At 47.2% G+C, this 26,767-nt stretch overlaps 3 protein-coding genes across 6 annotated transcripts in view; 2 read left to right on the plus strand and 1 right to left on the minus strand.

Annotated features, from left to right (window-relative positions):
- The window catches only part of LOC136965483 (cytoplasmic phosphatidylinositol transfer protein 1-like), a 35,924-nt gene extending 27,115 nt beyond the window's left edge, over positions 1 to 8,809 (minus strand). Inside the window, exon 1 of the mRNA XM_067259654.1 lies at positions 8,505 to 8,809. Within this exon, the coding sequence (XP_067115755.1) occupies positions 8,505 to 8,552 (48 nt within the window). The 5' untranslated portion in view covers positions 8,553 to 8,809. The remainder of the gene's footprint in view (positions 1 to 8,504) is intronic.
- A 1,955-nt stretch (positions 8,810 to 10,764) lies between these two features.
- psmd12 (proteasome 26S subunit, non-ATPase 12) lies at positions 10,765 to 15,239 on the plus strand. The gene is made up of 11 exons (XM_067259244.1): positions 10,765 to 10,971; positions 11,612 to 11,671; positions 11,834 to 11,962; positions 12,181 to 12,288; positions 12,465 to 12,569; positions 12,747 to 12,896; positions 13,021 to 13,155; positions 13,316 to 13,428; positions 13,801 to 13,975; positions 14,218 to 14,295; positions 14,560 to 15,239. Exons 1-11 carry the CDS (start codon positions 10,852 to 10,854, stop codon positions 14,767 to 14,769), a joined length of 1,383 nt encoding a protein of 460 aa, XP_067115345.1. The 5' UTR covers positions 10,765 to 10,851; the 3' UTR covers positions 14,770 to 15,239.
- Positions 15,240 to 15,903: 664 nt separating this feature from the next.
- The window catches only part of helz (helicase with zinc finger), a 37,495-nt gene continuing 26,631 nt past the window's right edge, over positions 15,904 to 26,767 (plus strand). For all 4 annotated transcript variants that reach the window (XM_067259006.1, XM_067259007.1, XM_067259008.1 and 1 more), the window contains exons 1-13: positions 15,904 to 15,914; positions 18,830 to 19,048; positions 19,772 to 19,808; positions 20,218 to 20,342; positions 21,067 to 21,123; positions 21,297 to 21,345; positions 21,704 to 21,779; positions 21,972 to 22,170; positions 22,381 to 22,488; positions 22,904 to 23,219; positions 23,601 to 23,868; positions 25,035 to 25,371; positions 25,879 to 26,009. In XM_067259006.1, the coding sequence (XP_067115107.1) occupies positions 18,848 to 19,048; positions 19,772 to 19,808; positions 20,218 to 20,342; positions 21,067 to 21,123; positions 21,297 to 21,345; positions 21,704 to 21,779; positions 21,972 to 22,170; positions 22,381 to 22,488; positions 22,904 to 23,219; positions 23,601 to 23,868; positions 25,035 to 25,371; positions 25,879 to 26,009 (1,904 nt within the window). In that variant the 5' untranslated portion in view covers positions 15,904 to 15,914; positions 18,830 to 18,847. The remainder of the gene's footprint in view (positions 15,915 to 18,829; positions 19,049 to 19,771; positions 19,809 to 20,217; positions 20,343 to 21,066; positions 21,124 to 21,296; positions 21,346 to 21,703; positions 21,780 to 21,971; positions 22,171 to 22,380; positions 22,489 to 22,903; positions 23,220 to 23,600; positions 23,869 to 25,034; positions 25,372 to 25,878; positions 26,010 to 26,767) is intronic.

A 26,767-nucleotide genomic window follows, 5' to 3' on the forward strand; every position in this document is an offset into this window, starting at 1 on the left:
TAGCTGGGCAATAGTAGGGCCTACAATACCAGGGCAACACTTAAGCTGTAACATTATCAATTGCTGAAGTAGAGGCGGTGTTATACTGCAAAGTGGGGCGACGATTTGCGTAGTTTCAAGTGGGCCAATGGATAACATTTTCTCAAACTCTTCAGCTGAAGGTCACTTAGTTGGAAAACAGTACAGAGAAGAGACGGCTTGGAAACACAGAAGCTGTGATTATCCCACAACAAACCAAGGGTTCTTAAGAAGACAAATACCCTCTAGAGATGTAGAGAAGAATTAGAGAAGAGATGAGGGGGGGGTAGCAGCCATGAACAACGCTCTCGTCTGTATTCCAGGTCATGTTGTCGAGTCTTTCGACCCTTTACAGTCTGGGAGATGGAGAGCGAGGGTCTGGGCAGAGTTCCACGACATCCGGGGAGAACAAAGCCCTCCTTTGTCCTTGGGGTCTGGAGAGCTCAACCATGTGGAAAGGCTGAACCAGGAGAAGATGAATGCAGGGTTGAAACCCCCCCCCCCCCCTCCCCAGCCCCTACCTCAGCCGTCTTGAGGGCACTGCAATTTGTTTGGTGTGATGAGGAAAATAAGGGTCAGCCTTCACATCCCCCAAACCCAGGGGATTCCGTGGATTATGAATGCGATGGGGGGGGGGTCACCTTGTGATCCACCTCTGTTTGTGTGCATCCTTAGAGGAACGTGTGTTTGTGTGTGTGTGTGTTGGCTTCAGCAAGGGATAGATAAGACAGAGAGAAAACAAGATGAGGACAATGGAGGACCTGAAATCACAGGGACGAAAAAGCTACAGTGGGGGAGGGGGGGGGAGAGAAGAGTCTAGCACTCCAAATGAATGGGGGAGGGGGGGGGGAGAAGAGTCTAGCACTCCAAATGAAACTCATCAAGCCAGGCCCGTGCTCCCTGAGGGCCCCAGACCCAGTCCCCAGAGGCTGCCCAGCCCAGACACACTGCTGCTGGGGGACCTCCTGGAACCCAACCCACCACTTCAACCAGGATGAGCCGCTCACTGTGGGAGTCGGGCCAGACGGATCGCACGTTGCAACGGCGTACATGCTAACCACTGAGCTCGGGAAAGGTGACCTTTCGCAACGTGCGACTGAGACAACGTCTGTCTGCGTCGGTCTGTCAGACTGTGGATTGCAATAATTGGTCAAAGTCTGTTTGCTGGTGCCATGCCAGTGTGTATCTGACCAGTGTACATTCGAGGAGTGAGAGTGTGCGTGTGTGTGTGTGTGTGTGACTCTCCAGATAATTGAAATGGCTTGCCTCCAAGACGGGGAGAGTGAGTGTCAGCAAGGCGTGACGTTATCATGTTGCAGTGCTGCTTTGAAATAGGCATTCTCTCTCACACACACACACACACACACACACACACACACACACACACACACACACACACACACACACACACACACCTAGGAAATTGGATAGAGTCTCCTCCATGGATAATGGTCTATCAGAACCCATGATGTTCTCCTCTCTGGATGAGCAAATGGTGTCTTGATCAAATCACAACATTGTCATGTACACCAGATGGCAATCGGGTCATGCATCACACCAGGCCACCAAAGGGACAACAATGGCCCATTTCCCCAATCGGTCCCTAACACAACTGCAAGTGTCTGCTCGGGTTAAGATACGAACCAGAAGATATTAGCAAGACAATGTTAGGATACATGTTCAGAAGGAAAGTGAGCACTAATGATGTGGACATTTTCTTCAATCCCCATAGAACTTCGGTTTCTTAAGGTTTTCTACTCATCCAAACAGTCACATCTACTGTGTGTGTATTATACTGTATATAATTATAAAATGATCATACACTGACAGACCCTGGGCATCTAGAGTGTTGCTGCTATTGTCTTCTCTCAGCCTCAACAATACACTTCAACCCAAAAAACATTGTGGGGCCAGCCAAGCTGTTAACCCTTGTGTTATCTTCGGGGCGTTCTGACCCATCAGTCATTGTGACCCACCGTCGTATTGCGACAAATTTACCTCATACAAAAACAAAGTGAAGCATTTTCTTTTAACTGTCGGGCTGTCTCAGACCCCCCACATTGGAATGGTTAAAATAAATTTATTTTTATTTGTTTTTGTATTGGGTAAAATTGGGTAAACACAACGATGGTTCGTTATGAACCTTTGGGTCATGTGACCCGAAGGCAGCACGAGGGTTAAATGAACTGCGGCAGTCACGGAAACAGTGTCAGTGTTACATAAAACACGGGATCAACTTGCCTTTTATGTTGCATTGAACTGTTCACGGGATCAATATGATGGTTAAGTTATCACATGAGTAGGACCGCATATGGGGCCAGGGATAGAAGGGTGTCTTTTCCCCTCATTTCGCTGACACAACCTTTAGCTGCCCCTCACTGGCTATGCCAGTCTAGTCTACGCCACCTGTTCCTCATTTCCGAAACAGCAGCCGTTCTGCTGGAACACAGGCCTCACTGGCTGTGCCCAGGGGGATGCCAGGCTGGGAGGAGGGATACAGGGGGATGCCAGGCTGGGAGGAGGGATACAGGGGGATGCCAGGCTGGGAGGAGGGATACAGGGGGATGCCAGGCTGGGAGGAGGGATACAGGGGGATGCCAGGCTGGGAGGAGGGATACAGGGGGATGCCAGGCTGGGAGGAGGGATACAGGGGGATGCCAGGCTGGGAGGAGGGATACAGGGGGATGCCAGGCTGGGAGGAGGGATACAGGGGGATGCCAGGCTGGGAGGAGGGATACAGGGGGATGCCAGGCTGGGAGGAGGGATACAGGGGGATGCCAGGCTGGGAGGAGGGATACAGGGGGATGCCAGGCTGGGAGGAGGGATACAGGGGGATGCCAGGCTGGGAGGAGGGATACAGGGGGATGCCAGGCTGGGAGGAGGGATACAGGGGGATGCCAGGCTGGGAGGAGGGATACAGGGGGATGCCAGGCTGGGAGGAGGGATACAGGGGGATGCCAGGCTGGGAGGAGGGATACAGGGGGATGCCAGGCTGGGAGGAGGGATACAGGGGGATGCCAGGCTGGGAGGAGGGATACAGGGGGATGCCAGGCTGGGAGGAGGGATACAGGGGGATGCCAGGCTGGGAGGAGGGATACAGGGGGATGCCAGGCTGGGAGGAGGGATACAGGGGGATGCCAGGCTGGGAGGAGGGATACAGGGGGATGCCAGGCTGGGAGGAGGGATACAGGGGGATGCCAGGCTGGGAGGAGGGATACAGGGGGATGCCAGGCTGGGAGGAGGGATACAGGGGGATGCCAGGCTGGGAGGAGGGATACAGGGGGATGCCAGGCTGGGAGGAGGGATACAGGGGGATGCCAGGCTGGGAGGAGGGATACAGGGGGATGCCAGGCTGGGAGGAGGGATACAGGGGGATGCCAGGCTGGGAGGAGGGATACAGGGGGATGCCAGGCTGGGAGGAGGGATACAGGGGGATGCCAGGCTGGGAGGAGGGATACAGGGGGATGCCAGGCTGGGAGGAGGGATACAGGGGGATGCCAGGCTGGGAGGAGGGATACAGGGGGATGCCAGGCTGGGAGGAGGGATACAGGGGGATGCCAGGCTGGGAGGAGGGATACAGGGGGATGCCAGGCTGGGAGGAGGGATACAGGGGGTGAGGTGTGCGTGTGTGTGAACGAGGGAGAGTTACGCGAGATGGGGTTTAAGCGGGGAGCTAAACGGGACAATAATCAGGCAGAGGCAGCTTGGCAGGGTGGGGTGGAGAGAGGGGGGGGGGGGGGGGGGGGGGGGGTCTAAATCTCGATTCAGACGGCGGCTGATAAAAGAGGAGGCTGATTATCTGGACACACTCAGCAGATGGGGCTTGGTGTGAGGTGTGTGTGTGTGTGTGTGTGTGTGTGTGTGTGTGTGTGGGGGGGGGGGGGGGGACAGAGACAGGGCATCTGACTGAGCTGCACACTCCTCATGTTATTCCATTTAGTGGGGATGTGGGTCAAATGAGGGATTGCTTTCTGAATGGAGTGGAAAATCTTGGCCTTGAAGTGTAGTTTACTCAGAGAGATGACCTGCACTGCTAATGTATCCTCGCAACGGCAAGCACCTAGTAAAGATTCCTATTAGTTCTCATATTCAAACATCAAATTTTTGTGACCAAAGACTAACATTGCCTTCCATAAGTATTGGGACAGTAAAGTCAACATTTCCATATTCAAATATTACTCAAATATGAAAATGATGCAAAAGTACCGTCCCCTTTTATTCTTGGCTGTTTCAACTAAATGTTTTAACCAACTAAGATAGACAGGGAATGCTCAGGGAACTTTGAAAATGTAATGTTTATATTCCATACACACTTAATAATGTGTGCCACAATTCACACATAAAATTGCTATGAATGTTTTGTCTCATTTCTCTTGCATGTGAAGAATGCATTTGGTGGTAGTCATAAGCCAGCATGAAGACTAGGAAGCAGTCTATGAAAGAACAGCAAGTCATGTGATTGCTAAAAAGGGAAAAAAGAACTCAATCCGAACAAACACACCAAAAATGAGCATTGTGAAATCAAGTTTGGAATGTACAAGAGCAACCATTGGTGTCTACAACACCAACAACTAGGTCGCTCCAAAAAAAGGGCTGCAGTTGCTGTCAAACAAATGAACCAGAGTTGTGAAAAACAGCCCTGAACTGAGTATTAGACAAACCGCCAACCACCCTCAGAATGCTGTGGTGCCAGTATCACAATCCAACGGTCATCGGATCCATTAACCGACCATTAAAGAGCTGGTCATGTGCTTTGACGGGCACAGATGCTGTTTGTCTACTAGTGATGCGGCCAATGTCACAGCACTCCACACTATTACCACATTCACCCGTTTGCAAAACGGAAAATGAATGGTCTTGATTGGTCGGATTAGGGCGTCGGTCACGGGGCGGAGGTCCGTATTCGCTTTCACCAGGTTCCCACACGCTCCCACCGTTGCCTCCGAGAGCTCTATTAAGCGAGTTTACTGGCACGATGACAAGCCAAGAGGCAAATATAGAATGTTACACCTTCCCGCCTACTCGACACAGATGGTTGAGAACGAAAGCTTGAAAACGAGGAGAGGGAATAGGATTGATTTTTTGGGGTAGTTTGTGTTAGCTTCGGCGGTGGGCGGGGGGGTGGATTATGAACTATGACGTAACACAGTGGCATAATCCCCCTGTTATCATCAAAGCTGGAAAGCAGAGAATTCCAAAGGGCTGCACAGACTCATTTAAATGAGGATTAAAAAAATAATAATACATTTACAGTGCTGCACAAGTAAGTACAGCCCACGACCACTTCAATCATTTGAAATGGTTGACGGGCCCTTCGAGTTTGAAGGATTGAATCATGGCTCCCGGGTGAAAGTGGTTTGTGAAGTGACAGTAGGTGCACTTTCTTAGGAAAGTGTAAAGGGTGACTCATGGTGGTTATATGCCAACTCATCTGTAGAGACTAGCAAAGGAAGACTCATACCGAAATGATATGAGATCTCTTTTCCTCCATGAATCATCCACCCATCCTGTCTCCTCTCCAGCCTGTCTCTTCCAGGTAAGGCGGGCGTGGTGTCTGACAGACGGCCGTGAGAGGAGTGTTCTTCCTGAAGTGTTCTTCCTGTCAAATACCCGGTTGAGGTTTGGCCTCTATGTGGCTGTGGGTCTGCATGTGGAGATGGAAGCCAGTCACTGGATCAGAACTTCAAAAAGATGAAAAGAAGGAAGAGTCTAGAACAGTGGCGATTTTAGACTCTTTTTAGGGGTGCTCAAGCACACCTACATTTCATCTCAGCACCCCTAAAGATTATAATAATAACAATAAAAAAAAACTGAATTATTATTATCTTAAATACATTTTAGTGCTCTAACGTAAGAGTTTGCAAACGTGTCTGTTAGTGACAGATGACAAACAGGTTCAAAGGGCTTTAAACAGGTTTAGTGACTTTCTTAGTTTTTTCATTCATTTAATATTTTGCATAATAATTAATAAATGTATTAATTGTTATCCAGTGAAATTAGTGATTTATTAGCCAGGGGGTTGAACACTTTTGCAAGGCACTGTATCCATGTCACCTTGTCATTGGGGGCTGAGCCCCCCTAAAGGTCTGATCCTAGAATTGCCCCTGGTCTAGAATGTTGAGTAATAAAAAGGCGTGGAGCACAGTCACAACAAAAGGAGTGGGAAAGTTGTTTGCGCAATTGACAATGAGCAACCTGCAGGTGCTTACTAACTCCTGAACTACAAACACTTAAAAAGACAGTAAAAAGTTGTACCCAACAGTGTGCCAGAAGGTGACGCATTTCCAACAACAGCATCTTGTGCTTGCATCCATGTGTCTCGCAAGGCCTCGGCCAATCAAATCTCTTCCCAGATACAACACAAAGAAGGAGTGACCTTGCATGTCCCCATGACTCCCTAATCCACACACACAAACTGCATTATCCAGCCTCCCAGAGGGATTTCAGACCAAAACATGGCCTCCACCTTCCTCCAACCGCCCTTCAGTGAATCTGAAGAATCTTGGCCAGCGGAGAAGATAGTTGGCTGAGGACACGTCCCCCTCCCCTTCCCCTCCCCCGACCCAACTCCCCCCCAGCAGGAAACAACCACTCGTTTTCAGAGACATGAGACAACTCCCAACCCAATGTGCACAGTCATGATAAGACACCATCGCCCCGGTTCCTGAGGCTCATCGCCATGGACACAGCAGGGGGTGACAGACCTCGGCCTAGATTCGGGCGAGGGACCAATCCGGTGACCTTCCGTCCGAGTAGTTGCGTGAAAAACGATGTTGTTCATTAGTTGGGACAAGCGTGCAAATGGGCCAGTCTGCTTTTCCTGTTGCTTTAGGAACAGTCCCTTGCCTCCATATGTCAAAAGTAAAATCCGCCATTAACAAATGTGAACAGCTGGAAGAAGCAGACACTACAACCAGTGTGATTAACGGGGACACATCCTGTGCTTCAAGATTCCTAAAACGCCATTTGAAGAAGCCAGTTTCCCTGCAGGAGAGTTGCAGTGTGTAAGTGGGAAGAAAATATCTGGCATGTTCCTACCGCCTGGCTCTTAATGCAAAGTGATTTAGCTCCACGTTCTGTGTCTGTGGGGCACATTGTCTGCTATCTTCTCTCTCTTCATGTGAAGTTCAATGTTGCTCCGTCTAGTCCTACATGCACTCACACACTCACAAAACTACATTTGAGGCCAGTTTTTGAATAAAACCTGACTTTCTAACACAGAGGCATTCTATTGTTTGTCATTACCAATCATTTCCCATCCCATTGCCACTCATAAAGAGACCAGTCCTCATGAAAGGCGGACGAATCCTCTTTTCCTCTGGCTTGTCGTCTATTTAAAATGTTCAAGAAAGCCTTTGCTGTTGAATTAAGAATGCATTAGAGTGGTTTGGCAAATAAACACCACTACACAGAAACTTCACAGACATCGTTCCCAGAAACCACAATCATCCATTTACCAAAAGGCCTTATCGTGAACATGAAAGAGGTCTGTGCCAGAAATAGATGCCATTTGGATGACACCGGAAAAGTATTGTCTTTGCCGGGCATGTCAGGGCATGACAACTATAATTGCAGACAAGGGTGTTGGAAGGGGTCAATCGACAGACCGTGTACCATCGTGATATTCTAGTGTATTCCGTCTCAGGAGTGTGTTTCAAAGCGAGTTTTGGGTCGATTAAAACAAACTAAAGTTGGACCGTTTTCCTCTTTCACCATAAGATCAAAGAGCATATGAAATGACTGGATGAAGAAGAAGTGGATGTTAATAAATGACAGTCGTGGGATAAGGGGGATACTGGCCATTCTGGCCACCCTTCAGGATCACGTGACAACATATTCTCAGCTCTCACATCCACCCTCCTTCATATTATAACTTCCAAAAATGTGTGGGATAAATAGACACGTGTGTGTGTATGTGTTTGTGTACGATGGATCATATGATACCACTACATTCGAATCACATGATTGCATGCTGGCTACAGTTCAACGGTACAACAGCGTAAAGACTCCCGGCTGATGTTCACTGCAGCTGGATACCTCCCAGGACAGTGAGAGGGCTTCCAGTAGCCCCTTCCAGTGGGAAGCTCAGGGCCACATTGACTGGACAGGAGTCTAGTGACAGTCTTTATGGCTAAGATCTACGAGAGAAAGTTAACATGTGTATTTGTGTGTGTATTAAAGGGGGATGGAATGTGTGTGGCTATGTGTAAGAGATAGGGGGAGAGAGAGAGAAAGAGAGAGAGTTTGTGGAGCCTTCCGTCTTATCCATGGCCCAGTTATATTTTCACGAAGAGAAATTATATTACATTATGTATTGTCTAAAATGCAATTAGGCTACATGTTTCATCATTTTGTTCCGTGATTCAGCACACTAACAAGTTGTTCAATTTATGCCATATTCAAAATCTCTTTGAATATGGCAAAAAATACTTTAGTTGCACTAAATAGGATAGAAGACATACATTATCATTAGACTGTAAACTTACCTCCTCAACTGTCAGCGGCATGCATATCCTGTATTCCTTTAACAGCATCTTGATATGTCTCTTGGGGTTTTGCACAACGTAACCAATCTAGAAAATGTTTGAAGTTAAAAGCCAACCAACACTCTTATCTTTTAAAAATACTGATCTCGGTTATGCACGTGCTGCCTTTCGCTACACGGCACAATAAAACGAATGACCACTGTGAGTTGTCCTGTCTCATCGGAACGAAAGGAACCGCAGTTAGGATTTTGAACAACAGTCAAGCGGTTCGCTATCCCCTCTTCTCCGGGACAGGGGCAAGCATAAAACGGTGACTCGGAAATGTCTTTCGCGGTAAAGTCTACATTACGTTCAACATGCCAAAGGAAATCTGCCAAGCAGAAGTCAGTCAATTTTCAGAAGTGGGCGGTATCAACTGTCAAATTGTTGAAACCGCAGCTTTCTTAGACCAAATCGTACCCTATTAGAAATAATGAAAAACAACGGCAGTAAATGGTACCGTTCTTTCTCCTCTTTGTTTCTCCACAAATAGACGTGATTTTCAGGAAATTCACAGTAGTCTATTGCGCAGTGTCTTCAGGATGTGTAAAATGTAATGCGAATGCTGAAGCCCCCTCCTTTGACTGTCAAGAACTCCGTCTCTCAGAGCAACGACGCGACACTTTGTTGCAGCCACGGAAACATTCTCAAACCACGAGGACAGGAAACACAGCTGGTCAGAGCGTAGCCTGTTATATAGGCTACTTCGTTATTTTAGCGTACTCCATCTCTGATTCTGTAGGAATAGGCCATTTAGGTATGTAACTGCTGCACTCGCTCCCTTCCCGAAGTAAATTTTGACATTGCTTCAAATTCGGTAACTCAAGATAATGTGAAGCTGGTCCGGGAGACGTGCAGAGTTTTTAAGCATAGTCTGGAGACACTTCTTGCTGTTTTCAAACTTGCTGGTCGGACAGCACACCCCTTGCCTACAATATCTACTACAATGGGAGGGTGACTTTGTTAACATAATTTGATTTTGGTTAAATCAAGATTATTTTATGATGAATGTAGGATTACAATAATTTATAACTCGTCCTTGGGTCCCCGACGACCCCAAGACCTAATGTCTTTGTAGGTCAGAATACATTATTTTCATAACTGTGATTGTCTCCTCTCAACCATTTGGCCACTTATGTAACCCAAGCGGTTTAATAAAACCTTTTTTTTTTTATTGGAAAGGGATTAGGATCTGACCTTCAGTACAAATAAGCATATTGTTGGGCCATAGTTTGTATTTCCTAATATCTGTGCCCTGGTTCTCCATGTTATGCCTGATTAAAATTGTGAATTTATAAAACTAATTACAAAACATGGTTACGCAGTCTTATTCCACCTTTTGATAAGGCTGGTTTGATCGATTATGAGTTTTCAATTGTGTTGTTTTACGATTGAATCCTAAATAGCCTTTATTGGTGAAATGCAGGCCACATCCTCAAAATCAATAGTCATCAGTATAAATTAAGCTAAGACATTGAGTGAAGTAGCTGATAATGGAGATGGTGGTTAGTATAATGGGGATACGTATGACGATGATAAATTATGACACAATCATCCACAGTGAGTTAAGAGTTGTCTCTTTTATTTCTACAGCTAATTCAGAACATGCATCACTTTCAAGTGTTAAAGACCACGGCTGTGCACTGGTGGGATACATTGTGATATTGAACTACTGTCTGTATGCAGCTACTCTTTTGATGAAGATGAAATGACTGACCTATATCAGTTATATATATATACAAGAAAATGTTCATCTTTGAACCGTGAAAAAGAAATCTGATTGTGAACAAACATATAATACGGACATCTGCTGGTTTGTTTTAGTCAGTACACTCTGTTCCTCTATTCGTTCGCTTGGAATAGGCTACCCTCATTCATCTGTTCGCTTTTCTTCTAAATGCCGCTGCAGTAGTCGTCACATAACCCCTATCATTGCAGCCAAAAGAGCATCTTAATAATACTATAATTATATTTCAAAACCATAAGAAAAGTGATTTTCTTTTGTTTATAATGATTCATCAATACAATAAATATTAGGGGTACAGAACGGTCTTCCATACTACGAAGTGAAAGCTAGTTTTTTTTATACAAAAAATAGCTTGAGTTAGTCTGTTTGCTGTCTGTAAAAAACATAATTTTGAGGGGTCCTCTTTGGGTCCTTCAGGCGCGCTAAGTGATATGTGCGTTTCGTTTTTGATTGGCTAGTGTTCATTTGTTTCCTGTAGCAAGGCGTAACAGTGGCGAGCTAGTAAGTGGTAGCACTAGCTGCAGAAATTTGACATTTCATTGTTGACGTTCAACCTTTTCGATGGCAAACATGGCTGAGCTGGAGAGATCCGAGAGATCCGATGGAAAAATTGTGAAAATGGAGGTTGATTACAGTTCTACTGTAGAACAACGCATTCCCGAGTGCGAGAAAATGGCAAAAGTAAGTCGCGATTGAATGAGGCCGGCGCTGGCTGAGTCATGGTGCATAGGCTAGCTAGGCTAGATAGTTTAACGTTAACTTGCTTGTTGGTTAGCCGAGCAACCAGGTATCAAGCAAAACATTAGCGCTAGTACCTCAATCAAATTTAGCAAGGCAGTACATATATTGGGCGTTACACTCTCTGGATACGTATACACTCTCTGGATAAGAGTGTCTGCTAAATGACTAAATGTAATAACACGTCTCACGTATTAGTTTGCTAGAGACATGACGATCATGTGGTTTCTGTACCGTAGCTAGCTAGTGCTAGCCATGTATATGCGGTAAGTGTAGCCTAGCTAATATTAGTTACGATAATTTACGGCAACTTATATTTATCCCACTTAGTACTGCTAGTTTATGTACCCTTAGTATAGTTAGTCCACATATTTAAATTTTAGGTATATGTTTATTGTATGCACCTTCCTGCCAAAGCAAATTCCTTGTCTGTGCAAACTTTCATGGCGAATAAATCCCATTCTGATTCTGATAAAATTACCTTAGATTACTACACAGTAGCTTACTTGTGTGACTTAACTGAAACTTGCATTTAGTTAGATGCAAATACCATCTTCAATGCGGGCTTGACATTGTTTTACAGGAGGGCAGACTGCAGGAGGCCATTGAGAGCTTGTTGTCTCTGGAAAAGCAAACACGAACGGTCAGTAGACGTTTCCTGAACACCCTCTGAACAGCAAAATGATTATTTATTTAGCCATTTCACGCTTCTTTCAGGTGCTATGTACACACACAAAGTATGCACGCACCCCTTACTGGCGCGTCACGTACGCGAAGTAACCATAACATAAATCCACGCACACAGGCGTCGGACATGGTGTCTACTTCTAGAATCCTGGTTACAGTGGTGCAGATGTGCCATGATGCCAAGGACTGGGATGCTCTGAACGAGAACATCATGCTTCTCTCCAAGAGGAGGAGTCAGCTCAAACAGGTGAGACTTAACACCGTTTTGGAACACCAAGTTGACTTAAAACAATGTGGAAAAAGACGCTTTGATTTACTATAGTTACTGTAATTTAAATTGAGTAAACAATCTTTTCAGCTCCTCAATCTACATCTGTTATCATTTGAAATGTTGCATTAAGTTGTGACCACTGGGTATTTTAGACATCTTTTGTTAACTGAATTCTTTCTCTCTTCCCCTGCCAGGCTGTTGCAAAGATGGTTCAGGAATGTTACAAGTATGTGGACGAAGTGACTGATCTCCCAATCAAGTTAAGGCTCATTGACACGCTACGCACTGTGACTGCCGGCAAGGTTGGTGATCTTTAGAGCTTCTTCTCAATGAACAGTAACAAATCTCCTTGCTAAAGATGCACTGCTACCACTCTCCGTAACAAAACAAACGTTTAAACAGAAATAGCTTCTTTTTTTCCAACTTGGCAAATGTCTGTTCTCTTTATGTACTTTTAACAGTTCTTTGCTCTTCTCAGATCTATGTGGAGATTGAGCGAGCCAGGCTGACACGGACCTTAGCCAACATCAAGGAGAAGAGTGGAGAGGTCACAGAGGCAGCTGCGATTCTTCAGGAGCTGCAGGTTAGCCTTCAAGCCTTGACCGGTCTGACCAGAAAGTCTGTTTGCCGCACACTTCTCGAACCTGCCTACTTCCCGCAAACACTTAAGAAGGATGACTGACAGAATTGCCATTGGCAGAGAATCTGGGGTCATGCGAAAAAAAACAGCTTGGTTGAACGGTGTCCTCTCTGATCGTAGGTCGAGACGTACGGCTCCATGGAGAAGAAGGAGAAGGTGGAGTTCATCCTGGAACAGATGAGACTGTGCATCGCGGTCAAAGACTACATCCGCACCCAGATCATCAGCAAGAAGATCAACACCAAGTTCTTCACGGAGGACGGCACCGAGGTGAGCCAGAGAGAGAGCACACGATTGGAAACTCGGTGACATTTCTTATACTCAAGAAGGCAGTACCGTGTGAACAGTCCCCCCACTGCTAACCTAACTGGTGACGCTCCCTCCACTTGCCTAGGAGTCCAAGCTGAAGTACTACAACCTGATGATCCAGGTGGACCTACATGAAGGCTCCTACGTGTCCATCTGCAAACATTACCGGGCCATTTACGACACCCCCTGCATCCTGGAGGACAACTCCAAGTGGCAACAGGTAACCGTGGATAAGAAAAAAAAACGACGGGACTGGGAAAAGCATTTTTCTCAGGAACGAAGCCGTGTTTAATATTGTGATCATCATTCACTTGCGCTGATGTCAGTGTACAGCCGAGGAGGTATGGAAGGGTTCACTGGTGAGCATGTCTCCTCCGCAGGCTCTGAAGAGCGTGGTTCTGTACGTGATCCTGGCTCCGTACGACAACGAACAGTCCGACCTGGTGCACAGAATCAACGCTGACAAGAAATTGGAAGAAATCCCCAAATACAAGTGAGCCACGTTGTCGCCCACATACTCTTTTCCCCCCCCTCGACACATCTAGAACGTTGAAAGCCGCAATCCATTTCATAAAACGGCACAAAATTACTAGAGGACCCAGCTCTTTTAATGGGCTTTGTTGTTTAGTTAAAAGCATTAATGGAAGGGAGAGGAGTTAAGTGGTGTGTTGTTGTGCTAACGGCTTAATGGAAGAGTGAAACATCCCCTTTAACTATTTGTTGCCAACACACAACCCCTTTTTAGAGGAAAGCAGTCCTTGGTTCAATACCTCCAGACTGAAGTATTGAGTAGTAGCTGGACAGAGTTTTTCGTGGGGCTCGAAGCGGTCGCTCACGGTTTCGGCTCTTCCCCTCCCTTCCCCAGGGACCTCCTGAAGCAGTTCACCACCATGGAGCTGATGCGCTGGGCCGCCTTGGTGGAGGATTATGGGAAAGAGCTGAGGGAGGGCTCCCCCGACAGCCCAGCCACCGACGTCTTCGACTGCACAGAGGAGGGGGAGAAGAGGTGGAAGGACCTCAAGAATCGCGTGGTGGAACATGTAAGTTACACGTTGGAGCGCGCGCTGCCGTGGTATAGCCTTATGTTGATTAGTGAATCGATTACAGGTCTCACACTGTTCTTGTACGAGGGAAAGGTGTGTAGCTTGACCTGCATCGGTACACGATGTGAAGAAAAAATGATTCCATGTTGAATAATTTCCCTCTCATTACAATATTTTATTCAAATGCAGTTGTGCCGCTGAGTTGCATATTTATGAACCTTTTTCCCTCTCCTGCTCAGAACATAAGAATTATGGCCAAGTATTACACCAGGATCACAATGAAGAGGATGGCAGGGCTTCTCGACCTCTCCATTGACGTAAGCAGCTCCGCTCACCTGATCTTCACATCAGTCCCATTCCGGCAGTTTCAGTAGAGAGAGAAATTATGAACATGGCCTTCCACCCTTGTGGATGCAGACTGTGGAGAAGAGAGACTTATCTGAAATTGAAAATGTGGTTGCACTTGTCTAAAATGTTTTGTGAGGACCATTTATGTTAATACCAATCACTGTTTTTAGGAGACATTTTGAAGTGCTGAATATTCTAATTATGTAATTACATTTTTTTATTTTTTTTTGCAGGAGTCTGAAGAGTTCCTCTCTAACCTGGTCGTCAACAAGACCATTTACGCAAAGGTGGACCGGCTAGCCGGCATTATCAACTTCCAGAGACCCAAGGACCCCAACGACCTCCTGAATGACTGGTCTCACAAACTCAACTCCCTCATGTCCCTGGTCAACAAAACCACACATCTCATCGCCAAAGAGGAGATGATCCACAATCTGCAGTAAACGCAAAACCAAGAGCATTGTTTTTTTCTCATTTTTGTTTTTTCAATAAACAATAATAGTGAACTGTGCATTAAACATGATTCCCACTGCAACTTCAGCCATCACTGTTGGAGTTTTAAATACCACCACACTTAGTTACTTTTTTTTGTTCTTAAAAGCTGCAAAGTTGGAACCATTACTGTATACAAGTCACCATTGTTTTATTGACAGAATACAATGCCATCTGCATGTACTAGTTGAACATAAATGATGGCCCTTTATATGAAGCGTTCTCATTTCTACAAAAAGGCGTATATCCTTTCAAGATTCTGCATCACAAATTCATTTTCTTGTTCCAGCTACCTTTTATTTCATGTAACTGTTGTAGGGATTTTAGTTTAGAGCAGCATCATATCTTGCTGAAATAAAGAAAGAAAAAAAAACTTTTTTATGTCTACTTTAAAATGTAACATTAAAGCGTTCTCACCTGGAGAAAACGTCTGTGTTTGTTTATTAAACAAGAGCACTAAGCTTCTGTGCTCCTGGTCCATACAGGAGCTGTGTAGCCATCTAGTGATGACAGTAAATATTACAGTTAGCACAGCTGACACCGAAGCTGAATGAAGACTTATTTGGTGAGCTTATGCAAGATGTTTACAAGGAGTTGAGTGTGTTTGTAACATGCATTTCCTTTGAACAGAAACGTGTCAGATACTCTAAAGTTGAATTAAAAAGAGAATGTAGTGGAAAAAGAAGACTTAACAAAATATAGTATTTAACTACTCTATTATTAAAAACATATGCCATGATTAATAATTCCAAATATACTTCTGATATGCAAAATATGAATTCCAATCAATGTATAAAGTTCACTACTTTAAAGCAATGTGTGGTGTTTGTAGGACTGTTATATAATTCTTTACTGTAGCTACACTTTACTGTAGTACAGGGTACAATTACCGGTTTGATCTTCAGTTAGTGGTAATGTGTTTGAAAACTAGTCGTGTTAATGTGGACTGGCTTCGCTAGGAACGAGTTTAATATCAAATAGGCTACCTAACTACACAAACGCACCCAAATCCCCTCAACCTTCAGATGAGTACATCCCACTATGCTTTGCGATGGGCTGACAAGTGGATCCAAGATGGCGTAGAAAGTAAAGCTAGGTAAGTGTAGACTTCCCATTTCCAGTCCTTTCAATCGTCTTTTTCAGAGGCAAGGACACTGACATTACATCCGTCCGTAACACATTATGAGACTAATGAAGGTATAAAAGTCATGCTGATACCACAACATGATGACATGACAATTGTAGATGCATAAAAACCGAGCCAAAATTACAGGCCCGGACCATTTAGCTAACTTGGCTAACGTTAGCTCGCTTGCTATCCTTGCCATTCTGGTATGCTTGCTAGATTGGTGCCAATACCAAAAAAGGCCATATTTAGGCTATTCAGCTAACTTTATTGTGGAAACTCGTGTTTTTGATAGTTCAGTGTTTACTTATCCATGTGCAAATTATCAAGTTAACTGCAAGACATTTAGATATTTGTGTTTATCCCCGCAGCATTGCCGTGAAACCTGGCGAGCTAGTTAGCTTATCTATCAGTGCATTGCTAGCTACAAATATTGCTAGACGAGCTAATTTCCACCCTCCAGACTTGCTAAAATAAGTCATGTAACATTGATTTAAATTACGTATATTTACATTTTCATCGACAGGCCTTACTAAAACGAATTGCACCTTCTAATTTTCAAGCACAATACTTGAAATAATTGTGTCGGACTAAAATCTGTTTGCAGGTAGCCTACGTGAAGTGGTTAGTTAGCTAGCTGAAAACCACAGACATTAGAAAAGCCCACCGTTCGAATATCGCCCCAAACTGAGCTAGCGAACGCAGCAAGCTACACAGCGTTGCTTCCACACACTGTTGTTTTAATACCGATGATGGACAAGTAGTGGCACGCAAACAGACATGGTACATCTATTATTAACTGACCCGGAATCTCAAAATAGACTGTTTTTATTTTTATCACCATATAGGACATACCTTTTTTGGAGTGACCATTTACTAATATGACAATGTCTCTCATGAGCCCGTTGTACTTAAAACTACTATGCTCCCCAGTTAAACTCATTGTAACGCAGCCTAAAATCTGACATGGTATGTTGTCCTACTAGCCATATTGGACACTGATATATGGCCTTTGCCAATGTTTTTAATACTGCACTACCAAAGCAATAATAGTTTGATAAAGTTCCATGAGATTGTCATGTATTGTGTGTCCTCAGATTCCATCTTGTCTACATGGCGTGGACACATTTTGCAAAGGATTGAGCAAATGCCAAAAAAACATGTTAGTCACTTTGGTTTTATCAGAAGTACTTTGTTTGTTACTTGGGCTTATGCAATAACTATCCCAAAGCTGCCAAATTTCAATGTATATTTTCTGTTTAGTAGCCAAGCACACAGATAATATTTTAGGCCATTTGTCCAAATGCTAAGTGGGTGTACAAGCAAAATCTGTGTGATTTACTCAGTGGAAATTATCTCTCAGACAGAGCTTGTTGACTCAGAAGGTGCCAGGCCAGCAGATTACATACACACTGTTGTAGTTTGTAGGCCTACTGGCCCAGGCCTGAATGTTCTCAAAAACTGTACAGTAGACCCAACTGTGGAACAGCAGCCTTTGTTCACAGCCAAGGACTGTCGGAAGCCCTGATAAAACAAAATGGGGGAATTTGTTACATTTCTTTCATGTGCATGTTGTGTGTCTTCAGCCCCTTCCCCGGTGAGTAGACTGTCTCTCCTGGGGCATACTGGCCAGGAGGCAGGGTTGACTTGGTGAAAAATGATAACAAAAGTCACTCGGGTCTACAAAGAAAGTTACTGTATCATCATCACACACACTTGCCGGGCTAACGCGCAAGCATATCATCTCACATACATACACACACACACACACACAAGCCCCACTTGTCCGCTCAAGGCTATTTCTCATTAGTGTAAATTACACTACACGTGTGTGTGTGTGTGTGTGTGTGTCTATTTGTGGCAGTCCACCTCTGAATCCCTGGATGTCCAGGCTCTATGATGTGATTAACACTAGAGGACACTGCACTCTGCAGTGAGCCCAGGATCGTTGTAACCGCTGCCAGTCCAGTCAACATGCTTCAGTTTTGAAGTTGTTATATTTGACTCGTAAATGCATAAAAAAACACCCATGGGCTAGCGTTCTCGGATTACACTACGATGTGCGTTTCACACGGGCAGAATCCCTTTGAAAAGTGTAACAACAGTGGCTCAATTTAGATTTGACTAAGTCAACATGGAACTTCTTGTCGATGCCAAGTGTCGTCTGCCTTCGGGGCCGGCGAGCGTGCACATTTCTCCGTGGCGCCGACTCGAGCTCACCGCCGGTGGTGTCGTTAGCCCAACCCGAGGGGCGATCCAGACCCTGACAAGCTCAGGGGGCACAGCCGTAAAGGCTGCGCAGGAGGAGGGGAGAGGATATGAGCCGGGCCTTAGCGAGGGCATGGGGCCTGAGCGGTGACGGGGCCGGCGAATGAGGATGTGATACTTGGCCCTTCCCTCAGCGTTTTGTTCAACCGGCAGCATTGGGGGTTGGGGACGTTTGGGAATGTTGTAAAGCCACCTGTGAAGACGCGAGTTATTTGAAGTTTTGGCCTGCGTGGCTCTGGTTTTTGTTTTTGGAGTGTGTTGGACTCCTAGCCCCATTCCTGATATCTCAACTCTATAAATGTGAGTGTCAACAAATGGCCTACCAACTCATTACATAAATAGCATGTGGCCTACCCCCACACCTCTCTCCCTCAACCTAATATTCACCTCCTGGGGAGTAGGAGGTCTTGCTGTTGCTGAAACTAAACTAGGATCAGCTAACTTAACAGCCCAAATGTAATTTACCAAGGGAAACTGACCAAAAATCTGGTTGCCGAGCCACAATGAGGCTTTACTCAACAGCTAATGGAACCATGTGTCAACAAATGGTTTATTGTATCATATTTTCTAATGGCATTAATACCCTATCATCTGTCTGTCTCTCTCTCACGACACAGACATTCTGTCCCTGAGTCATGGCGGACAGGAGAGCGGAAAAGTCATGTGAAGAAGCTAGCGGATCCATAGCGAGGCGGGAGTACGAGGCAGCCGTCAGCCACTGCACCGACGTTCTGCTGACCCTCGGACCCCCGGCCCCGCCCAGCGCTGCCCCCGATGCCACCACGCCCCTCCGCAGCCGCGCCCTCCTCTTCAGGATTGCCGCTTTCCTGCAGCTGGTGAGGAGGGTGACTGTGGAGGGGAGGAGGGGACTGACTCTGAGACTGACTGATTGTGGGACTGACTCTGAGACTGTACTGTGAATCTTTGTCAGTCAGTTCAGCCAAAGTCCCCACAAATATGTAATTTAGCTGTTTACCATGGCTGTAGTAACAGAGGAGCTGGAGCGTTTATTGAGCACAGTCTAAGTGAGGAAGCTCCTCAATTTGGGGGGAATTCAAAAAGGAAACTATAAATCTGCAAGTTCTGTGTGAAGCCCATCACTGCGGTAATAACGTCTAAATTATTAAGCTTTGAAAGTAGGAATTCTGGAATTTTCCGTCTGAAAGTGCTATTATTCCAACATCGGGTTGAAACTAGTTTGGGGTTCAGACAGTTTGTTTTAATTGCAAAATTATATTTTTATTTTACTCTTATTGACTCGGCTCTGAGACCATATGTATTTTCTGACGTACAGATGAAAAAGGGAACGATTACCCGCCCCTCCAACTGTACCGGGTTATCTCCGTTGAGCACTAAAATTATACCCCCTGCTTAAGCCCAGAGATTATAGAGACTACTTAAGTACTATAATTATATTCCCAGTGACTCCACTGAGAAGCAAAGATATCCTTTCTGGGCACTTACCTAAGACCGACAGCTTTATATACATAGGACCCTTCCTTTGTTGTGGTGGCCATTTTACTGGTCTGACTTGTGTGTTGTCTGTCTTGTACCTCCAGAAAAACTATGATCAAGCTGACGAGGATTGCAAACACGGTGAGCAGAACGTTTCCATTTTTTCCCGTTTGCTGACGATGTAGCCGGTTTAAACACTACAGCTATCTTATTTTCCACCAAGCAGACAAATATAACCATCGTTGCCAGGAATGGGTTGAAATCAGGATATCAATTTGTGTCTGAGCCAAAGTTGACTTTGCGGTCAATTCAAGTCAGGTGTGCTTGGGGTTAAGCCCTCTATTTCGTCAGCAGTGTTTACTTATATTGGCTACTCTATCATTAATCTCAGCCAACGTAAAAACCTGTACTATCACGGCAAATTAGCTAGTAGCGTTAAACTCCAGTGAACACTGCGCCCCTGGCTAGACTATGCTAAGGTACGCCATGCTAAGCTGCTCTATTTCATGCTAGCGTGTGTGAACCTGCTGACCCTGCTGTGTTGTTGCAGTGCTGGCTGAGGAGCTGGCCAGGGCAGACGGGTTGTTCCAGGCCAGCCTGCGCCTCATGCTGCTGGACGGTAGCCTGCAGGAAGTGGCCAGCATTCTCTCCAAGTCCCTGTTTGGAGAGCCCATGGTAGGACTGGTGGCCTGTGTGCTCTGAACGAACTCTGCTCCCTCTCCCCTACTGTCCCCTCTGCCTGTGTGGGTTATTTTTCCTTCACCTGAGTTGTTGATGCTTTTTGTTTTTCTTCAGTTGTTCAAATAAATGTGGTCGTGTCTGATGCACCGAATTAGCTTTCAAACAATACGTGCAGATTGGAGTGTTGATGGATTTGCCTGGCGGAAAACAAACCTAATTACAAAAAAACGATAACATCTTCCTTTATTTCTTGAGTCTTATTCAAACTTCCAATTACAGATTACATTCAGACAAAAGCCTGAACTCCTCAGGAACCCAAATGCCAAAGCTATGAATTTTGCTTAATTGGAAAAAAACATAATTGGAAACTCCTGTTTTGGAATTGATGAAGTTGGACATGATTGGATAGGACGCACTTACTCTGTGATGAAAATAAGAGATTAAGCCTCCAGCCTGCAACAGTAATACCATCAGGCCTATTGAATGTGATATCATATTATGCCCCGTTGTCAGATATGACCTGCCGGCAAATAAAATTGGGTTACGGTTAGGCTGGTGTTTTTCAAGGAGACGGGTGGGTTGAGTGGTTTCCCGAAACCCAAACGGCTTCCTCTATTCCAAGCCTTTTGAAATAAACACACAAAACGTACGTTCCTCGACGCGCCGCTGCCATCACGCAACGGGTGTTGTAATGCGATTTCCTGTGCTTCCTTTACAGAATGGAATCGTCACAAAGGACCTGACTAGATTAAAAATGCTTCTCTCCGAAATTGAAGTAAGTGGTCCCGTATCTTTTTAAAATTGGTCGTTATCTCTGTAGATACATCATCATGTATTATGCCTGCAGGCTTTCCAAATGAACATCTAGTCAGGCACGATACGAAACACTACTCGAAACACTACTTTTCTTGTTTCCCCGCTCACGCTCTCCTCCCGTCTCCCCCCCAGGCTGTGAACGGGGAGATGGCGCCAGAGTACACGGAAGAGACGGAGGAAGGTGAGGTCATTCACACCCTTGTCTTTTCACTTTACCCCTCGGAAGTGTCATTGTGTTCTCCGAAGTTCCCCCTCGCTTCGTGCAAAGGTGAAAGTGAACAGCGCCTGCTAGCAAATGCTGACCAAGCCTCCCGCATTTCATTTTCGCTTCAGAGGAAAGGCGAGAGTCTTGGCGTCGAGCTAGTCGTTTTCAATAAATATTTCTTTGGGTCGCTTAGTCAGACTAAGCCGCGCCAGTCGTAGAATCCACCGAGCCGACAGGTCAACCCATGCAGGTTGGATCGGTGGTTGTCGTTTTGTGATGGACGCTTCGGTCAAGGGCCGCTGTTCTGATCCGGGGGGGGTGTGTGTGTCCACAGAGGTGCAGGACGGCTGGCAGTTCCGCCCCCCTCCCAGAGGAGTGACCAGCAGTGAGGAGTACACACTGTGCAAGAGGTAACGCCGCCCAATGGGTCGGAACTGTGACCAATGCTGGTTGTGCATGGCAACGGGGTCTGTTTTAGAATGTTAAGTCTGTTCTCCATACTCACTCTCTTTCTCTCTCCCCTTTCCCTCACCCTTGTCTTCCTTTCATCCTCTTCCTCCTCTCCTCTCTTCCTCTCCTCCATCTCCTGTCTTCCTCCCCAGGTTCCTGGAGCTGGGCCTGTGTCGCTACGGGGCCCAGTGCACCTCGGCCCACTCCCAGGGGGAGCTGATGGAGTGGCAGAAGCGCTACGCCTCGCGCCTCATCCGCCTCAAGCAGCACCAGGAAAGCAAGCACTTCACCGAGAACTACATGGAGGCCCTCATCGAGAAGTGGATGAACTCCCTCTCGCCCGAGAAAGTGGTGAGCGCTCGCGCTCCCCGACAGATCTGGCCGCGCTTCCCGAACAGCGTCCTCCAGTTTTTTTTTTTTATTCATATTTTTTGTTGTTGTCTTGGGTCCAATATGTTTTTTTTTGGGTCGTTCGTGACAGTGTGATTTAGGCTTTCGGCGTACAATGTTATTGTGGTCAGCTGAGTCTCCTGACCTTGCTTTCTGGTTTTTCCATCCCAGCTGAGTGACTATCTGGACGGAGTCAACGTGGAGACCAGCTCCAGCCTGTCGGTGACCGTCACCACCAAGAAGTCCTCCCACTCCTGGACCTTCTCCTTGTTCTGCAAGGTAGGACACCAGACTCTCAACCACTGTCCACAAAGCCAGTCCTGTCTCTCAGTCCTGAGAGAGAGAGGGAGCGAGAGGGAGGCCCTTAGCCCTTGGTCTGTAAACACAAACATTGCCGTCCCCTAACTGGCGTTCCACACTGGCTCAGGGTGGGCGAAACTCAACTCTCTCCCTCCCCTCTTCCCCTCACCCTCATCTTCCCTCTCCCTCCCCTCTTCCCCTCACCCTCATCTTCCCTCTCCTTCCCCTCACCCTCATCTTCCCTCTCTCTCTCTCCTTCCCCTCACCCTCATCTTCCCTCTCTCCCTCCCCTCACCCTCATCTTCCCTCTCTCCCTCCCCTCTTTCCCTCACCCTCATCTTCCCTCTCTCCTTCCCCTCACCCTCATCTTCCCTCTCTCCCCTCCTCCTCCCAGCCGGCCAGGAAGCTGTACCGCATCGCCCTCCTGTACGACGCCCACCGGCCCCACTTCTTCATCACCGGCGTGTCGGCCGGCGCCGAGGCGTCCTCGGGGCCGGGCCCCAGGCTGCGGGCGGCGCCCGAGGCCTGCCAGGAATGGACGCCGGGCGAGGAGGCGCCGGGCGACAACGGCATGGACCACTGCACGTACACGGTGGCGGTGGGCTTCAGCACCGAGATCTTCGGCACCTTCCGCCAGACCATCGTCTTCGACTTTGGCTCTGAGCCCGTGCTCATGCAGCGCATCATGGTGGACGCCGCCTCCATAGAAGGTACGCCGACGAGAAAAACAAGCTAAAATGTCTGAAAAAAAATACAACAAAATGGCGTATTAGGACTCAAAGGAATGTAGATGCTAGGCTGGATACTCGGGCTGAGTTCTTGCAGTCCTACAGCCCAGAAAGTTCCACCTCCCTGCTTGTCAGAACCTCTCGCATGCCAAGCTGACAACTCTGAGCCCTGTAATCCACCTTGGCACCAACACAGCGGGTTTTCCAGCAGGGAGGCTCATCCTAATGACCCTCCTGCTTCAACTCCTTTTTCATCTCGTCGAATCAAATGCGTTGAGATGAGAACCAGAGTGCGTAACCACCTCCTCTCCCTCCCCTCTCTCCCCCCTTCCCTTCCCCCCCTCCCTCCTCCCCCTCCCCCAGACCTGGAGCACCTGATGCAGGCCAGGCAACAGCTCCTGATGACGGCCAAGCGCTGGGACTCGTCCTGCAAGACCATCGTGGAGTTCGGCCCCAATGAGACGGTGGAGCTTGAGCGCAGCCTGCTGGCCCGCTACCAGATCCCGCTGTCGGCCGACCAGCTGTTCACCCAGTCGGTCCTGGACAAGAGCCTGACCCGCGACAACTACCAGGCCCGCCTCCACGACCTGCTCTACATCGAGGAGATCGGCCAGTACAAGGAAGTCAGCAAGTGAGTTCTCGGCCGTGGCTGGGGGTTTGTTTGTTTGTTTTGTTTTGGTGAATGATTGATCGAGGGAGTGGGGGTCATTCTTTTGAACAGGCAGGTATTGTTGACCTATTGTGGGGTGGGTGGCCATGCCATTGTGTAAAAAAAAAAAGGGGGGGGGGGGGTTATTATAATTATTTGTATTTGTATATATCTGTTGTTCATGAAAGCCTACTTAGTGTAGGCTTGATAATGAGAATCATGTCCTGAGTATTGTCTGGTGTGACTGCAGGCCCACCACAAGGTGTCAGAACAGTTCTTCTGGTGTGTGTGTGTGTGTCCTTCTCTACACTCACACACCAGCGGCCAAGCACGCGCTCCCTTTTAATAATGCATATCTCGGAGGTGTCTCAGGAGAATTCCCAGAGCAGGAAATTTGTTTTAGAATAGAAAGTCATTCCATTGTGTTTAAAAATCAGGAAGTGATTCGCAATCCCCGACCCCACCGCCCCCCCCCCCCCCCCCCCACGGTACACAGGCACCTGCTGCTCCCAGGCTGAAGGAAGGAGGCAGAGTGAGAGGGGGGGGGGGTATTACAGCGATTCAGCTCTGATTACCTCTGAATCAAAGACGTGCACAGACCCCCTGCCCGCCCAAACCCCTCGCTCCATTGAACGAGTGGAACCAAAACCCTGCTCTCACCCTGCCCCCACCCATCTTCACTTTTCATCACTTCCTTTGTCTGTGGGTGGACTACAATAGAGGGTATTTCTCTATTAGTCATTAGTCTGGGTTCCCAGAAGGTGGAGATGATGAATCCACAGCAGAGCTTCTGGCGATGGTGTCACGGAGGCTATTTGGGGTCGGCCTCACTCCTCCTGCGACACCACGGAAAAAGATTAAAGAAATAAAACACACACCAAAAAAAACATGCTTTGGCCATTTGCGGTTATTGTCCTCTGAGTACTCGTAACCACTTGACCGCCCTTCCGTTTTTATTTATTTTGTTGTTGTTGAACAACAAACAAACCCTCCCTCAGGTTTCGACACTAGTCGTGTGGTCCCACTTGAAAGTGGTTTCGAACGGTGTCAAACGACCACATGAACCTCCCTACAGAATGCCCCTCCCCCCCCCCCCTCGGCGGTTTGTCCTGCTAACACCTCTTCACCTCCTCCTCCGCTCCTCCCAGGTTCAACATCAAGGTCAACCTCCAGCTGGTCACCAGCTTCATGCTCACGGGCATCTCCGGCGGGGCCAAGTACGCCCAGAACGGCCAGCTCTTCGCCCGCTTCAAGCTGACCGAGACGCTGTCGGAGGACACGCTGGCGGGCCGCCTGGTCATGACCAAGGTCAACTCGGTCCTCCTCCTGCCCCTGGTGCGGGAGTGGGGCCACCAGCAGCCCCCGGGGGTCAAGGAGCGCGTGTACGAGGCGGTGATCGAGGAGAAGACCAAGGACTACATCTTCCTGCGGATATGCAAGGACTGCTGCGAGGAGCTGGGCCTGCTGCCCGACAGGGAACTACAGGTACGGCTAGCGCCCAGGGACACTCCACATTGGTTCTGTGGTTATGGAGAGAGAAGGATATGTAAATCCGGGTAGTTCATATCAATGAGAACTGGGCTGTGGGTGATGATCTCCAACAAATGACCCCACCCCCTTTCAGTTAGCTTTCTGACCATGCATCTTCCTATAACGCAATCACATAATTGTGTCTGTATTAGATTACAGTTGGTTACAAATCAAATTGAGATTTTTCTGGTTCAGACTAATGATCCCGGCCCCCCAGGGTACCCCAGCCCCCCCCACCCCCACCTCCTAGTTATCCCCTAGAGCTGTGGCTGCGTTCTCCTATCAAAGAGGAGGCATGAGGGCTCATGCATAAAATGTTCCATTAAGGCATTTGCATTCCTCTCACCTCAGTTTCAGGCTTTGAAAGGTGGTCATTAACCTTCTGCCTTCAACTGGCTATCACCACTTTGGGGGTTTGAAACTAGGGCCTGACTAACTGTGTGTGTGTGTGTTCATTCCCAGGTGGAGCTGCAATTCCAGTTGAACCGCCTGCCGCTGTGTGAGATGCACTACGCTCTGGACCGCATCAGAGACACCACTATCCTGTTCCCTGACGCCAGCCTCACCCCTACCATCCCCTGGAGCCCCAACAGGTACACGACACACACGCACACACACACTCTCTCTCACACACACACACACAGACACACACACACACACACACACAGTAAAGATAGCTCAGCTGCAAGCTGGTTTATTTTAGATATTATAGGAGGGTTGAGGTGGAGCTCACTAGACAACCAGAGTGTGTGTGTTTGTGTGTGTGTGTGTGTGTGTGTGTTTGCGAGAGAGAGTTGGGAATGACAGCACAAAGTTGCGAGAGGCGACCGCCACTTCTCCTTGGCCTTTCTGACGGGCGGCCATTTTGAAAAGCTGTCTGCTTCAGATACACTCTATCGGTGGACAGGTACGCAAAGGTTAGCGAGTAATCTTTATTGACAAGGCCCCAAAAGTCGGGCCTAATCCCCCTTTGGTGTTCAGACAGCCCAGTTATCTGCTGGTGTCTGAATATGATTACCCCAGCGCTCTGCTGCGATTGAAGTTTTAATAAACTTAAACTTTTCTCGCCGTTCAGGGCCTCCAGGACTGAGGTTTTTTGTTAGTGTGGATACATTGTGTCGTGATGATGTACTTGGGGGGAGGGGGGGAGGGAGTGGGTTAGGTTTTGTACATTACACAGAAACTCTCTTAATCAGCTGACCTATAGTTGTCCGTGAAAGTGTTGTGTGTAGATGACGGCCATGCTAATTCCGGAAGCACACATTTTCCCCCATTTCTACCTTCTCCAAACCAATACGACGCCGTATCGATAGCATCTTAATGCTAATGGACTGCCGCCAGCTAAATGGAT

Source organism: Osmerus mordax, chromosome 21 (assembly GCF_038355195.1).
Source record: "Osmerus mordax isolate fOsmMor3 chromosome 21, fOsmMor3.pri, whole genome shotgun sequence".
In the NCBI taxonomy this organism is placed as follows: Eukaryota; Metazoa; Chordata; class Actinopteri; order Osmeriformes; family Osmeridae; genus Osmerus; species Osmerus mordax.

Coding starts and splice junctions, on each gene's coding strand:
- psmd12 (XM_067259244.1), top strand. CDS start 10,852: ATGGCAAACATGGCTGAGCTGGAGAGATCCGAGAGATCCGATGGAAAA. Junction 12,289..12,464: donor GCACTGTGACTGCCGGCAAG/GTTGGTGATCTT, acceptor TGCTCTTCTCAG/ATCTATGTGGAGATTGAGCG. Junction 12,570..12,746: donor CGATTCTTCAGGAGCTGCAG/GTTAGCCTTCAA, acceptor CTCTGATCGTAG/GTCGAGACGTACGGCTCCAT.